The 17121-nt window shown below is 40.3% G+C and overlaps 1 protein-coding gene across 12 annotated transcripts in view; it reads right to left on the bottom strand.

Annotated features, from left to right (window-relative positions):
• STX7 (syntaxin 7) overlaps positions 1 to 16573 on the bottom strand; it is a 50340-nt gene extending 33767 nt beyond the window's left edge. For 3 of the 12 annotated variants that reach the window (XR_004352458.1, XM_032650714.1, XM_032650717.1), the window contains exons 1-3: positions 16458 to 16551; positions 13715 to 13877; positions 11254 to 11404 (exon numbers count right to left, since the gene is read on the bottom strand). Coding sequence is in view for 4 of the 12 variants with exons in the window: in XM_032650714.1 (XP_032506605.1) it covers positions 11254 to 11338 (85 nt within the window). In the remaining 8 variants the exon portion in view is untranslated. Of the gene's footprint in view, positions 1 to 11253; positions 11405 to 13714; positions 13878 to 16457 lie in introns of all 12 variants that reach the window. The other 9 variants (XM_032650713.1, XM_032650715.1, XM_032650720.1 and 6 more) reach the window with 7 other exon arrangements.
• Positions 16574 to 17121: the final 548 nt, after the last annotated feature.

The raw sequence follows: 17121 nt of genomic DNA, 5'->3' as shown, positions 1-17121 counted from the left end.
AAACAAACAAACAAACAGAAAACTGGTTAATGAGAAAAAGAATGAGTGGAGGAACAAAAATGATAGGTCAGGGAAAACATCTCTAAGGATGTGACCTCTGGGCTAAGACCTAAAAGCCGAGGAGGAGCCAACCGTGTGAAGATTCGGGAAGATGTCTCAAGCAGAGGAAAAGTAAGCGCAAAGGCCCTGAGGAAAGAAGGAGCTCAACTGTTCAAGCAGCAGAAAGGCAGCCAACGTGGCTGAAATTTGAAATCTTGCAGCTGCAAAGGGGAGAGTGGTAGGAGTTGGCAAAGGGGGGCAGGATCAGATCTGGAGGGTGTTGTGAGGTATGGTGGGGATTTACATCAGATTGTGAGTGCCACGGGAATCACTGCAGAGTTTCCAGCTGTGAGATGGCATGGTCTGACTGATTGTTCACCTGGGCTATAGTATGGAGAATAGACTGCAGACAGGCAGGAATGGAAGCAGGGAGAATATTTTGGAGGCTACAGTCATGCCGAGAAGAAAGAGCAGCAGCTGGGACCTGGGTGGTGACAGCAGAGATGGAGAGAAACGGACAAATTTTTCAGGGAGAACCAACAGGATGTACACTTAGGTTGCAAATGGGGAGCAAAGACACACAGTACTAGGGATTGGGGCTGTAACCAACGGTAAGAAAATTCATGTTCAGGACAGAGGCATGGAGATGGTTCACATATAGGAGCAGTGAGGGACAGAGCTCCCTGGAGCATATTTTAAAGTTTTAGTTCATAAAACAAACAGAAAATGTTCACTCACATTCAGTCATAAACAGCACTCATGTTCAGTCATGTAGGAAAAATCACCAGAGAGAAGAAAGGATGGTTGTTCTCTGTTCAAGTTCCCTTGGATATGACATTAATTTCCACTCCTAGCTCTGTTCTATGTCAACACCTTAGGCATGAAGAGAATCACAACAATGAAATGAAAGCTATTGAAGCTTTTCTCCTCAAGGGGAAAAAATTCAACCAGGTATTTTCAGACGTGTGACGTCAGAAGTAGATATAACAAAGGGCATTTTAGGGGGGGGAGGAGAGGAGGGAAAGAGAGAGAGAAGAACACGTTTTCAACTCCTTTCCCTCTGTAAACTGCCTTCCTGTCCACCAGACCACCCCAGGAAACAAAAGGTAACACCTCCAATTCCTGGGTAAATACACAGTTCTAGTCAATTCATTAACTTCTCAGGACTGGAGTTCTTTTTTTAAAGAAAATTTGCCCTGGCAACCAAAAAGGAGAACTCAATGGTACTAGCTTCCCTTTTCTGCAGTCATGTGTTAAGGTGCAAAACTAGTGTCCCTTTCACCAGACTGTAGTTAAAAGAACTGCATTCATTCTCAAAAGTATAACAACAAAAGGGCTCAAGCTTTTGTAGAGATTTTATTTTTCTTCTCAAAGTCCTAAGGACCTTACAGGGACAAGAGCCAAGCACTGATCCTGCCTAATAAACAATAAAAGGACGCACACAGAATGAGAAGCTAATTGCAACACAGAGAAACCAATAATATTTACTTCACATCTAAAGAAGTCTGTGTTGGACCAACAACTTTAATCTATAGGAGATAAACGATAAAAAATAAAACAATTAAGATTCAACACAGACCTTTTTCAGTCACCTTCTCTTAACCTTTATAACATGGGCTTAAGTTCACACATTTTATGCCCCCCTAAAAAGTTCTGACTTCTCAAATCTTCCGGAACACACACATAAGCACATATGACATATCATGCATATTTCTGCTAAAAAGCAGAAAACTTCTGCACTTACACATTCCGCTGAGTATATTTTATAAAGTTACCAATGGATCTATTGGGTTCATTTTCCAAAGGCTAGCTTTTAGCCACTCTCTATCTTTCTTTTTAATTCTTTTTTTAAAATACATTTTATTTATTTATTTATTTTGGCTGCATTGGGTCTTCGCTGCTGCACACGTGCTTTCTCTAGTTGCTGCGAGCAGAAGCTACTCTTCGTTGCAGTGCACGGGCTTCTCGTTGCGGTGACTTCTCTTGCTGTGGAGCACAGGCTCTAGGCACATGGGCTTCAGTAGTTATGGCATGCGGGGTCAGTAGATGTGGCTCGTGGGCTCTAGAGCACAGGCTCAGTAGTTGTGGCGCACGGGCTTAGTTGCTCCGCGGCACGTGGGATCTTCCCAGATCAGGGCTCGAACCCATGTCCCCTGCATTGGCAGGCAGATTCTTAACCACTGCACTACCAAGGAATCCCTCTTTTACATTATTCTTTAAACCAATACTCAAATGCCAGAGTTCTCATTAGCACTGGTAAGATTTACTATAATACATACATATGGGGAAATTTTATCTCAACGACTGTGTTTCATGGTCAGCTGTGGTTATTTCTATCTATCAATTTCCTGCAATTCATAACTTAGTTACTTCTGACATGATTCACTCCAGAATCCCTTGTGACCGCAACTCTCCCACCTCCTAATACTTAGATATGTAACTCTTAGTGGAACTCCACTTGTGGCTAACTTGTGAATAACTGTTTCCATTACGGGAGTTTAAAAGCATGCATGATGGGTCCAGATATGGCAACTGGTTTCTTAATAACAAAGAGAATAATCCTGCATATGTCAGAAGAGCTTTCAGGATTTTTTACAACTTTAACTTGGTTAAAATTATAGCCTGTTAAAGTTGGTACAGACCATAATCCGGCCCACAGAAAAAATATATAAGAAAATCATGTCTTGGAAGGTAAAACAACTTACTCAGGCCACACTGCTGTTGGATGTGATTTCGGGAAACGAGCAAGCACGCACATACAGCTTGCCTAATTAGAAACTTTTCCTATTGTCCCATTGATTTTCTTAGCTCAGCTATATTCTGGAAGTCTGATTCTAATCAGGGAATTGCAATATACATCACAGTGGGACACACTGAAATTTAAGACTATACATGCCAAAAGTTGGCAAGGATTTGGAGCAACACAAAATCTGATACCGTGGCTGGTGGGAGTACAATCTGGAACCACTACTTTAGGTAACTGTTTACCTGTATCTACTACAACTGAACATACACATATCCTATGACCCAGCAACCCAATTCCTAGACACACATATGAAATAAAAGAACATACAAGAATGTTCAGCATTGTCCATAAAAGCAAAAAAACAAAACCAAACAAAGCAAAAATACAGAAACACTCCAAATGTCCACCAACTGTAGAAAGAATAACTAGATGTGGTATACTCGAATACAGTAATGAAAACAAATGACTGACAGCCACCTGCAACACAGATGAACTGCACAAACCTAATGGGAGAAAGAACTTCAATATAAAACATATTTCTTGATTCCATTAGATAAAGTTAAAAACTAGGAACATTAATCAATGACATTAGAAGTCGGGACACTGGTTACATCTGGAGAGTATGGAGGGGGCTCTAAGCATGAGAAGGGCTTCAGGGGGCTGGTAATATTCTATTTCCTGACATGTGTGGTGTTGTAACATAACTCACTGAGCTATATACTAATAATTGGTATACAACTCAATATATATAATATGCTTCTATTTTTTTTAAAGTTAAAAAAAACCCAATGTTTAATTATGTGATGGATTTCAATATATTTATCTGCTTCTTTCAAAAACACGAGTTCTTTCTGTGTGTTCCGTGTGTCCCAAATCCATTTTTCTGTATTGTGTGTGTCTGTTCCAGGATGACGGGCCCCTGTGAAATACCCTACCCTGGTTCACCTCATATAATAGGCTCAGCATTTTCAACCCACAGAGGCTTGCTTATCCTTGTCCTATATGTCACAGGTAGGAGCCTGTCTCAAAAAAAAATACAGACAGATGTTAAAGGGTAAATGAAGGGGATATGGGGATATATGTATGCATAAAATTGATTCACTTTGTTATACAGCAGAAACCAACACAACGTTCTAAAGCAATTATACTCCAGTAAAGATGTTTAAAAAAAAGGTAAATGAGTGTATATCTCCTTTCCACATACTCCTAATGAAAATGGTACTTTAAAAAAAAAACCTTGAGAACTAAATCTGAAGTTTGAGAACTAAATCTAAGCATGTCTTTGATGCACTATGATCTTCTAGACCTTGGATAACAATCAGTTTTATTTAGATGTCAACTCCAGTCTATTGGGAATGGTTGCCTGGAGCACTGGGTTGAGAAAGATTTAATGCTGTGTCAGGGCCAGTGACAGAGAATACTGTCAATGCCAGGACAAAGGATGGAGCACAGACACCTTGCCGACTCAGAGTCAACAGAACACTTTCTCCCCTAGGATAAAAATAGTTTCTTAACCGTTTTAAATGCTCCACAGAGAAATCTCTAATAAAGTTCTAATTTATAACATCTGTTTATTACTTATACTTAGAAAGTGATATTATTTAATACAATTTTACTTCTAATATATTTTACATTTATGTATTTATAGTATTTAAATATTTTGTTTAATATAAATTACATTATTGTAATGTGGTTTAAATACTTCACAAGTAAAGCAAATCAACAAGACTATAGGTTATTTTTTTAACAAAAAGTAGTTTAACAGGAAAACAAAACCACTTAAGTTTAAAAACATTTTGTTTCATCTATCCTACTCTTTGCAAAACAGAACTGCCAGAATACTATTTTAAAAACTCACAAAATTCCAGTCTTACTAAATGTTATTCTTGGGTTCCTCCAAGAATCAAAAATCTTTTGATTGCTATTTTTGGTATAAATTAAAACATACAACTCAATATATTTTTGGTATAAATTAAACCATACAACTCAATATTTTACAAGTTTTCGTTGATCTTAATCAAAGCTAAAATGAAAATAAACTTTTCCCACTGCAGTACTCAGGAAGACTTTAGCTTTAGTTGAACAGATGCACATATTCTAAGTCCAAGGGGATTACCTTACTTACAGCACCTTCTCTTTAGATTTCTTTTGTAAAATTTGTACTGACACAAATTCAAAAGATGCAAATGCAGTGTGAAGAGAAGCACCTAATGTGGTGCAAAGTACCATCTTATTCAATCACATCCAGTATTATTAGTATTTCCAGATGTAGAAAAAAGTGAACTGAAATTTCACACTTCTCCCTTTCACTTCCATGTGATTTCTGCATAGCCCTTATCAGTAATGCACACTGGATGGTAGGTTAGATTTTTAGCAATAACTTGCTCTACCGAAATCTAAACTTCCCATCATTTAAACATTGAATCTTAGAATTAAAAATATACACCGTGATGACTGGTTTCACTAAATTCATGAACCCAAACCTCAAATGAGTAATCAAACTGCCACACAACACTTCTCTGCTTCCCTGGTACATCCATTCTCTCAACTGTCGAAACTACAAGTAATGCACCTTCTCCTCTTTCCATAAACTTCTAACAACTTTCCCTCCCATTCTCTATCTGATGCCTTTGCCTATTTTATTTAGAAACACTCAGACAGACACTTTCCATCTTTACCCATCACACTCTGCACCAAATCTGTACAGTAGATAAAAGGCAAATCACTCATTAGTGGTCTATTCCCCATCGCTTCTCACCTTCAAAGACAATTTTGCAAGTATACTCTCACTAGAGTCTCTCTTTTGTAGTGGAAAAAATGTACCTTTTCTTTGACCCTCTTCCTATTCCCATGGTAGAATCTACTAGTTGCCTCCTAAATACTGATTTCTCCTTTCTCTCTCATTTTTAGTGAGCACATTGCAATACAGCTAAAAGATGCTTTCAGCTTTCCTAGTAGTGGATGTAGCCATGTGACTGTCTAAATTCTGGTCAAGGGGCTTCCCTGGTGGCGCAGTGGTTGAAAGTCTGCCTGCCGATGCAGGGGACACGGGTTCGTGCCCCGGTCCGGGAAGATCCTATATGCCGCGGAGCAGCTGGGCCCGTGAGCCATGGCCACTGAGCCTGCACGTCTGGAGCCTGTGCTCCGCAACGGAAGAGGCCACAACAGTGAGAAGCCCGCGTATCGCAAAAAAAAATAAAATAAAAAGAAATAAATTCTGGTCAATAATATATTCAGAGGTGAGTAGGATGCTAGGAAGTCTCTTTAAATGGAAGAGGTCAGTCCTTCTGCCTCCTCTCCATCTACACTTGGAACGTGGATAGGAAACCACCTTTTTTTTTTCTTTTTTTGAATTATCAAAATTTGTGAATCATCTTTTTTCTCTTAATTAAAAAAATATATATATTTTACCTTTTGACCCCCCCACTTCACCCATTTCTCCCACCCCCTACCCCTGACAACCACCAATCTGTTCTCCATACCTATGAACTTAGTTTTTCTGGTTTGGGGTTTTTTTTTAGATTCCACGTATAAGAAAGATTATATGTTATTTGCCTTTCTCTGACTTATTTCACGTAACACAATGCCCTTGAGGTCTAATCATGTTATTGCAAATGGCAAGATTTCATTCTTTTTCTTTTAATGGCTGAATAACATTCCATTGTGCATATCTATCTATCTATCTATCCATCCATCCATCCACCCACCCACCCACCACATCTTCTTTATCCATTCGTCTATCCATGAACTCTTAGGTAGCTTCCATATCTTGACTATTGTAAATAATGCTGTAATGAACATGGGAGTGCAGATACGTTTTCAATCTAGTATTTTTGTTTTTCTTGGATAAAAACCCAGGAAGAGTACTACTGGATTGTATGGTAATTCTACTTTTAATTTTTTGAGGAATCTCCAACACTGTTTTCCATAGTGGCTGAACCAATTTACATTCCCAACGACAGTACACAAGGGTTCCCTTTTCTCCACATCCTCACCGAACCTGTTATTTCTTATCTTTTTGGTTTCCTTTGTTGTGCAGAAACTTTTTAGTTTGATGTAGTCCTACTTGTTTATTTTTGCTTTTGTTGCCTTCACTTTTGTTATCAGATTCAAAAAATCATTGCCAAGATCTATGTCAAGGAGCTTACCACCTATGTTTTCTTCTAGGAGTTGTATGGCTTCAGGTCTTATGTTCAAGTCTAATCCATTTTGAGTTAATTTTGTGTATAGTGTAAGAGAGTGGTCCCGTTTCATTCTTTTCCATGTGGCTGTCCAGTTTTCCCAACGTGATTTATTGAAGAGACTATCCTTTTTCTATTGTATATTCTTGGCTTTGCTGTAAATTAACTGATGATATATACATGGGTTTAGTTCGGGGCTCTCTATTCTGTTTCATTGATCTATGTGTCTGTCTTTAATGCCAATACCATACTGTTTTAATTGCTATAGCTTTGTAATAGAGTTTAAAATCAGAGAGGGTGATGACTCCAGCTTTGTTATTTTTCTTCAAGATTGCTTTGGCTATTCAGGGTCTTTTGCAGTTCCATACAAATTTTAAGACTGTTTATTCTGTGAAAAATACCATTGTAATTTTGATAGGGATTGCACTGAATTTATAAATTGCTGTGGGTAGTATGGACATAATATTAATTCTTCTGATCCATGAGCATGGAATATCTTTTCATTTATTTGTATCTTCTTCAATTTCTTTCCTTAATGTCTGATAGTTTTCAGTATACAACCTTGGTTAAATTTATTCCTTTCTGATACAATTATAAATGGGATTTTCTTAATTTCTCTTTCTGATAGTTTGTTATTAGTGTAGAGAAACACAACAGATTTTGAGTACTGATTTTGTAACCTGCAACATTACTAAATTTGTTTATTAGTTCCACCAGTTTTTTGATGGAGTCTTCAGGGTTTTCCATATAATATCATGTCCTCTACAAACAGTGACAGTTTTACTTCTTCCTTTCCAGTTTGGATGCCTTTTATTTATTTTTCTTGCCTAAATGCTCTGTCTAGGACTTCCAATATTTCTGAATGAAAGTGGCAATAATGGGCATCCTTATCTTGTTCCTGATCTTAGAGGAAAAGCTTTTAGCTTTTCACCACTGAATATGATATTAGCTGCAGGCCCGTCACATATGGCTGTTATTACGTTGAAGTATGGCCCGTCACATATGGCTGTTATTATGTTGAAGTATGTTCCCTCTATACCCATTTGGTTGAGAAGTTTTATCATAAATGAATGTTAAATCTTGTCAAATGTTTTTTCTCTATCTACTGAAATGATCATATGATTTTTATCCTTCAGTTTGTTAATGTGGTGTATGTATATCACATGGCCTGATTTGTGGTCGTTGAACCAGCTTTGCATCCCTGGCATATATCCAGGGATTTATTCTTTCAAAGACACCAGTTTGCCAGATCCCATTCTCTGCTTTCATCTCATTCAGTCTGTTGGCAGCATTAGACACATGATGCCTCACTCATTCTTGAAACACTCTTTGAATTTCTGGAAACCCAGTAGAGCCTGATTTTCTTCTTACCTCACTGGTCACTCCTTCCCTGACTATGCTGTTTTCTCCCTGCTTTCCTGACTTCTGCATTTTTTTAAATGCTCCAACACTCTTCTCTGAACTCTACTCACTCCTTTGTGATTATTTTAGACCTATGGTTTTAAATACCATTTATATTCTGATGACACTCTGATCTCCAAATTCATATACCTAAACTAGATGTTTGACACCTCCACTTAGATGTTTAAAAGACACCTCAAAATTTACTTGGCCAAAACAAAACTCTCCCCACATCTCCTGAACTATAGTTCTTCCCATCTTAGTACATACTCACCACCATCCACTTGGTTGCTCAAAGCAAAAACCATGAAGTCATCCTGGTCTCCCCTCTCCCTCTCACCCCACCCCCGTGCATCAGCAAGCCCTGCTGTCTGTGCCTCCACAGTACATCCATCACTTCTCTCCATCTCCCTTGCTACCACCCTGGTGCAAGCCAACATCTCTCTCATCAGAGCCCTGCCATGGCCTGTGTGTTCTCCTTCTATTTCTTCAAAGTCTGTTTTCTAAGCAGCAGCCAAAGTAATCTTTACAAAGTGCAGATCTGATTGTGTCTCTTCCCTGCCTCTTAGAACGAAATTTAAGCTCCACATGGCCTCCAAGGTTTTAGGTGACCTGATTGGCCTCCTCTCTGATTTCATCTCCTGCCACTCTTGCCTCAAGTGCTGTGCTTCGGCCACACTGGATTTTTCCTATTTTCTGAACACCCTAAGCTCTGGACTGCTTTTTAAAAATACCAGCTGTGGCCTCCATCTAAATGCTCTTTCCCAGTATTTTCTCACTACCAGCCCCTTCTCTTCCACATTCAGAGAACCACCTAAGCTAAGGCAGCTTCTCCCTCATCACTTGCTCTCATCACATCACTCTCATTTTTTTTTCTTCATAGGGAATTATGTTGTTCATTAAATGTTTAAACCATCAGTTTCTCCTCACACTGGAAACTACAGGAGAACAGGACCTTGTGGATCTTGTTTACTGCTCGATTCCCAGGGTCTGAAACACTGACTAGCAAACAGTTGGTGCTCTATAAATTATTTGCTGAATGAATAAAGACTTAACATAAAAATGAAAAGTCATTTGTTTAACCATTATTCCAGTGTCTTAATTACAGACCTGAGAAATATCTCACTGCCATAGGCTGTTCACTTAGTAACAGGGACTGCACTGCTCCTGAGGTAGACAATTCTATCCCTCAACAACTAGGATTATTCAAAACCCCTTATTCCTTTCTCAAGCTGTTGCTTCCGTTCATCTGTGGAGGCCTCTGTGATCAAGTAGAGTACATTTCTTGTGTTTTAGACAAGACAGTTCTTCAAATATCCGAAGGTGGTGATTGTACCTTCTCAGAGTTAACAGTCCCAGTCTCCTTAACAGCTCTTCACAAGGCTGTTAAAAACAAGAGTTTCGGGTCCTGTCATCACCCTCCCATGTACTCCAAGACTGCCCCAAACCACGATGTAGTCACACACTTAGCTATCAACTATGCCATGAATATGCAACTGTGGTCCAATCTACCTCATATCATCTGGCTGGTCTCATGAACTGATCTCTTTCTGAGAGAGTGTAACCTGACTGAAGTTAACGCTTCCTTCCTTCCAGTTCAAGCTCACACACCATCTCCAAGATACATCTCCATGTATCTTTCACACCACTAAGTGCACAAGGCTTCTGTAATCCCCATGCACTACAGTCATTCCTCATCTTCTTCCCAGAATTCCCGACACCGTTTAGCTTCCCCAACACAGGATACCTGCCCTATCCTGCAGAAAAAGACCTCCTGGCCTCCTTTCTTGGATAAAGGTCCTGATTTTCCACATGTGCAAATTAAAATTATAATTTTCACACAAGTAGCCTGAGGCAGACTAGCACTATTTCTAATCAGCAGCAAGGGAGCCACAAAAAGGAGAGGTCCTTTTGGCTACCATGGAAACAATCTGAAGCAGGAAGAGCAAGGTGGAGCCAGCCAACGCTGGTGCCCCAGGACAAACTGGAACAATCCTTGACGTACCAATCCTATAGACCCTACTGGGGACAAAGTGATACCTCTATGCTATCCCCCTCCTTGCTCCTCCAAGGACAGCCAAAGAAAACAGGAGCTGCCCCAAATCAGGATAAGGGTTATCCTACACTGCTGTGCAGGTCAGCAGTTTCTTAGAACTATCTATAATCTAGTTTTACTCCCTCTGCCTCCAAAACACACTGATATCTCATTTCAGTCATTCAGGCAGAGTAATAATTGTTGGGAAGTTAATGATTAAAGAAACACAGTTGGTCATCTGAAAACATTTCAGATGTTCCACAGTGTGTTTAGCATTCTGGTAAAGAGAGTAGCCTTAATGAAGTAGGCTGAAGAATAAAACTATACATATTAACACACTCTGAAAGAGTTCAGGCATGCCCAGAGGGCCAAAATACCGACCACAAAATGACCGGAATAATCTAGGTATATGATTAGCTGTGATTCAGAAAGAAAAACTAAAAATCTCTATAGGTTCAAATCTGCTACAGGGATTTTTTTTTAATTTCTTATATATATTCTGAGGAGTACTGATAGTGCTTGACAGTGCTTCCCAGTGCCAAGCCTATGAGATTTCATCAAATCTCATTTATCTCATCTAGAACCTGACAGTTTTAATGCAAACCTAAGTATCTATCCTTTTAAATCTTGCTTTCATTAATGAATGTTTATCAGGTGCCTGACACTCTACAGAAAAATGCAGTTAAGTGTTACCTCTTCTAATATAACTACTCCTTATCTTTACTCGAAAGAGGTCTAGCCTTTTAAAATCTGCTCTTGGAGGGACACTAATTGTCCTTTTTTGAATCTCCACCAAGTTTCAATGAAGAATTGAAAACAAACAATGAAGTCAATTTAAAAACTCAACTCACAACATTGTGTGATCTTCTGGATGTTGGAAGAGATAAGCTGGGCCAGCTGGGCAGGGTCACCACCAATTCCTGGAGTGTAAGACATAGTTGATTTGCTTGTTCGCTAATTTCATCAGCTGTTTGTGGGCTGTGTAGTTTTCTAAGCAGTCACCTAAATAACATAAAAGAAAGGTCACATAATTGCATTTTTAAAGTTACTGGCTTACACTTTCCAAATTGTCGATCTGGGAGGTTACAAGTACAAATTTGACGATCCTACTAGGGTTGAAATCTAGCTCACACAAACACACTGTATGAGGAAGTGTTCCTCTTTCTTATTTATGTACTCTCTTAGGGGTGCTCTTCCATCTACATACACAAATACACCTACACACAAATGAGTCTCACATCCACATCTCCGAGTCACACTCTTAACTCTCTTTAGTGTCTATATGCCTTTGAAGCTATAGGAACTTGCCAACTGCCTTTTTAGCTGCCAGTGGAACTGGCAACAGGAAATCTCTACTTTGGGGAAGACACTTAGCATTTGGGCCTGCTACCAGGATCCAAATAAGATACTGCACATCCAGGGACCAAGAACCTTCCCACTCTATACAGAAGAAAGGTAAAGACCCACTCTTGCATCTACAGGACTAGCATCAACAGATCAGATCCTTGCATCAGGACCACACAACCACACGATTAGCTGAGGCCTGCTCTCTCCCCCAAAGAGGGACTATAATCAGTCCTGTTGATTGCCACTTAGTATTGTAGCATTTCCCTCAAGGCTCAAAACTCAAACAAGTCTGGTCTAAACCTTCTCCTGTTTTCTTTTATGGTCTCCTTTCCCCCCCTTTAGAGAATCAACCAATCAGCTACAAACTACCAGTTTTCCTCATCCCTTTACTCAAGGGCCTAAATTTGAGAAAGTTCCTGCTGGTGAGATAACTAAGCTTCATTCATCCAAAGAGCTGCCACTGTTGGACTGGCTGGCATTTCCTTAGAGAAGGGGTGCAATGGTGATTCCCTCAGCTCAGTGCTGAGTGAAGAATGAAAAGAAACTGTGAATGATGGAAGAGAAAGAAAAATTCAACAAGATTAACTATAGCTAACTTATTATTTCCTAAGCGTTGTGTTTAGGACTTTCACATGTATTTTCTTAGTTGATTCTTCCACCAAGTTTATGAGGTAGGTACAACAATAATTATATGATTTTTCAAATGAAGAAACTGAAGCATAATGAGTATAAGCAACATGTTTAATGTAAGAAAAGAGCTAAAATTTGGAACTAAATCTTAGAGTCTATGTTTTGAAAACACAAAACCATATTGTTGCTTCCCTGTATAACAAAATTAAGGACAGGTGAGCCCACTCAATGTAGAAAAACCAAATTTATCACCTTTCTGCAGACCCTGTATGAAGTTTTGCTAAACCCACAAGGAAGATGAGGAATTCGGCTTGGGATAACTACATGCATGGATCAAGGTAACACTGCTGAATAGCTTACAGCTCTTCTCTCTTATTCTGCTAACAGTGATATCTAAAAGACAACAGTGGTTGGCTCTCCTGATGATGAGATGAGAAATAAAGGATCCAAATAACTGACTGTACTTTAAAGTATATGTATATAAACAGACAGATAGACAGCTAACTATAAACTGACTTAACAGTGTACGATCTTTGCACACAGGCTACATCAACCAAGTTATTCTGATGTCTGCTTTCCACATCGGTCTCCAGCACCTAGCCCAGAGCTAAGATGCACTAAAGTACTTTTGCTGTATACTTTCGAAAGCCCATTCAGAATTCCTAGTTTTATTGCTCAGAATAACAGTAACTCATTATCTATACCTGCACTATCAAGTGTTCAGATATCACATGTGTGGCCACTGGCTAGGATAGCTCACGTATGGAACATTTCCATCACAGCAGAAAGTTCTATTGAACAGTGCTCACCAAAAATCTCAATAATTAGCTTGCTATGAGGATATATAAACACTATAAAGAGAAAGACGGGAAGAGGGGATCAAGGTGCAATACTCATACTGAGAATCTTCTCAAGACTGTTTCTAAAGAGCACAGATAAAAGAACAAAGGGAATTTTAAAAAGAAATCTTGAGTGTCAAACATTACCCCTAGTTACTACTGGACAGTGTAGAATCCTTAAGATTTCCATTAACATAAATCTCATGCTCTATAAATCCTGTGTGGATAAAACAACAGAAATAGTCAGTTTCACTTTCTTAATGGTGAGGACCAGCATAAAGCTCAGGACTTCCCTCCACCCTGTGCTCCAAAATGATAAGTTCCCAGAAGGGCAGGTTTTTTGTTTTCAGTTTTGATTTTTCTTTTTTTGGTCTATTTTGTGGACTGCTCTACTCTCAGCATCTGGATATACAATAGGTGCTTAATAAATATTTGTAGAATGAATAAATGTACCTATTTCCTAAGAACACATACCCAGTCTGAGGGTAAATATTACCATTTCTAAGACAGTGAACTCCAGGGCCTTCTTTCAGATCCAGGATGTCCTAGGCTTATCGCTGCCTTGGACTACTGCTTGGTGCCATTTCCTCTCCCTGCAGGGCGCTTCCCGTGATCTCCATGTGATCTGCTCCGCTTCCCCAGCAAAGTCTCATCACGTGCTAGAGAAGCATTTCATATTCACTTTGATTTGAAGTGATAAGTCACCACTCTGTCACTCTGCTGATCTAACCTACTGCATCATAGTACTAATCACCATTTAAAATAATCTAGTTAGTATATCATTTATTATCTATCCCTACCTCTGGAACATAAACATGAGAGAGACAAGGCTATCTTTTTTTTTTTTGAATTTTATCTTTTTTTTTCATACAGCAGGTTCTTACTAGTAATCTATTTTATACATATTAGTGTATATATGCCAATCCCAATCTCCCAATTCATCCCACCACCACCATCACCACCCCTGCTTTCCCCCTTGGTGTCCATACATTTGTTCTCTACATCGGTGTCTCTATTTCTGCACTGCAAACCAGTTCATCTGTACCACTTTTCTAGATTCCACATATATGTGTTAATATACGATATGTTTATCTCTTTCTGACTTACTTCACTCTGTATGACAGTCTCTAGGTCCATCCACGTCTCTACAAATATCCCAATTTTGTTCCTTTTTATGGCTGAGTAATATTCTATTGTTTATATGCACCACATCTGCTTTATCCATTCATCTGTCGATGGGCATTTAGGTTGCTTCCATGACATGACTATTGTAAATAGTGCTACAGTGAACACTGGGGTGCATGTGTCTTTTGAATTATGGTTTTCTCTGGATATACGCCCAGTAGTGGGATTGCTGGGTCATATGATAATTCTATTTTTAGTTTTTTAAGGAACCTCTATACTGTTCTCCATAGTGACTGTATCAATTTACATTCCCACCAACAGTGCAAGAGGGTTCCCTTTTCTCCACACCCTCTTCAGCATTTGTTGTTTGTAGATTTTCTCACGATGCCCATTCTAACCAGCGTGAGGTGATACCTCACCGTAGTTTTGATTTACATTTCTCTAATGAATAGTGATGTTGAATAGCTTTTCATGTGCCTCTTGGCCATCTGTATGTCTTCTTTGGAGAAATGTCTATTTAGGTCTTCTGCCCATTTTTTGATTGGGTTGTTTTTTTAATATTGAGCTTCATAAGCTGTTTATATACTTTGGAGATTAATCTAAGGCTATCTTCTTGTAGAATCCACAGTGCCAGGGACATAGAAGATGTTCCATGAATGTGAGGGTGATCACTCTGCTAACAGACATGAGCAATCTCTACATAAACTACATTAACTGTATTCATTAGCTCAGCTCCTCCATCCATTAAACTATTATACTAATTGGGTTTAGTCCACAATACCGAGAATTATTTTTCACTCTTTCACACACACTAAACTTTCAAATTAAATAGAATTATGGCAAATCTTATTCAGACTTACTGCAGGTGTTTTATACAATTTTTCAGCCAGCAGCACCTGGCTAAAGTTTGCGATCATAACCAAAATTAAGATTGACTTTGAGATCGGGAGCAAAAGTAAAATATCTGAAGAAAAATGTATATGTCAATGAGTTCACATGGTATCATATTAACTCTGAAACTAGAGCATAATTCTTAACTAGTCACAAGTCTGAGACAACCTTCTCAAAGTGGCCTGCAAAGCAGAGGCGTGTCCACATCACAAGACACAGCTGAACACTGCTATCGGTCTCTGCCCTGGGGGGATGATCAGGCCAACCCCCGAAGAAACGTCCACCTCCAATATTACTAAACAGCACAGCATTTCATAATCATTTCCTTTTCTTCCAGATCCCGAGCAAGCTTTAAATTATATATAATTATGGTCAGAATATGTTGATCTGAATTAAACAAAAATTAATGTATGTCTATAAGAACCAAGCAAATGTAAGAAACTTGAGAGTAAAAAAATATATAGCATTTGACGGGAAAGGCATTTTTGTTTTCTTTTTGTCTGAATTTAAAGAAAGTAACAACCTAAAAAACAAGAGGGGTGGGCTGAGGTGGGGTGGAGAGGCATCTTGGAATATTTTATGTAGCTGTAAAGGGCTTAATGCAAACCAACTAAGGACAGGTACTGAAAAGATCAAAGAAAGGTAGTGTGTCAAAGTCTCCTGGCCAAATAGAAAACCAACTACGATGAGCCTCCGAATAAACGTATACGGTTCCTCTACTATAGAAATATATATCTTAAGTTCTTCTATATTCGGGAGAAGAACTTTAAAGCGTGTTTTCTAAATCCGGGCCTTAAAAAGAGGAAGAGGTCAATTCGTGTCCAGCCTGAGGCAGAAGCTGTTCTCCTGAGCTGGGCCGGAGCGGCTCGGGCTCCAGCCCCGCCCCGGAGCGCTCAGCCCGCCGGTGCGCCCGAGCGAGAGCGGCCGGGGCGGCCGGGGGAGGCGGCGAGGCTGCGGCGCAGCCGGCGCAGGGCGGGCCGGGCTGACTAGGCCGGCGGCACCAGCCGGACCGCACCGCGCACCCGCGCCGGCCCGGGGGGCGTGGGGAGGAGCGCGCTCCCGGCGCTGGGGCAGCGCCGGCCCTCCGACTCCCGAAAGCCTGCCGCGAAGCGCAGGGCGGCGGCCACCCGACAACGCGCACAAACAAGGTGGCGCGGCAGCCACGGGGACACGCGCTTTCGGGGCGCCCAGCCAGGGACACCCCCTCCAGAGACTCCTCTTACCCCGACCTCCTCGGCTTCCTTCTCCTTCTTTGGCCCCGGCCACCCAAGGGCCCCAGAGCCGCCAACAACGAGCCTCAGCTGATGGGTGGAGGCGCTGGAACGCCCACTGCGCATGCTCTCAATCCCTCCCTGGGAAGGAGGCGGGGATAGCCCTCCTCTTATTGGCCAGCGGGGTTGAGTGACAGAGGCCCTTCCCCGCCCCCTCTGGTTCTAAGCTAAGGAATAGGGGTTCCAGCAAAACTGCAAGGGAGGTGTTCTTTGAGGCCTGACGTGTAGATGGTGAACGCCTTAGCCTGCGTGTAAAAAAGAAGAGGAGGGAATGGAGAGCAGCTGTTTTCTTTATCAGGTGATGCCGGCCTCCCTAGACTCGTGTCTTCAGTCCACCCCATCAACTCACGCCTGTCTTGTTTCCTAACCCTTAACCTCAGTAGAACATATTCGCAAGTCCATTAAAAAATGTGAACTCAAATACGCAGTTCTAGCAGGAACAGTGAGTGGAGTCATTTCCGTGTGCCCACTTAGTAACCAAGTTTTCGTAGCACACTCAAGTCATATGAAGCATCCTTGAAGGGCAGGAAGTAGTTTCAACAGGATTTGAAAAGAGCAGAGAATGTTCTCATGATAAATATTCAAACATAAAGTAATTGTTAGATAAAAAGCATCA

Source organism: Phocoena sinus, chromosome 12 (assembly GCF_008692025.1).
Source record: "Phocoena sinus isolate mPhoSin1 chromosome 12, mPhoSin1.pri, whole genome shotgun sequence".
Classification (NCBI taxonomy): domain Eukaryota; kingdom Metazoa; phylum Chordata; class Mammalia; order Artiodactyla; family Phocoenidae; genus Phocoena; species Phocoena sinus.
Note: the sequence above shows the minus strand (reverse complement) of the source record. Positions and strands in the feature narration are given on the sequence as shown.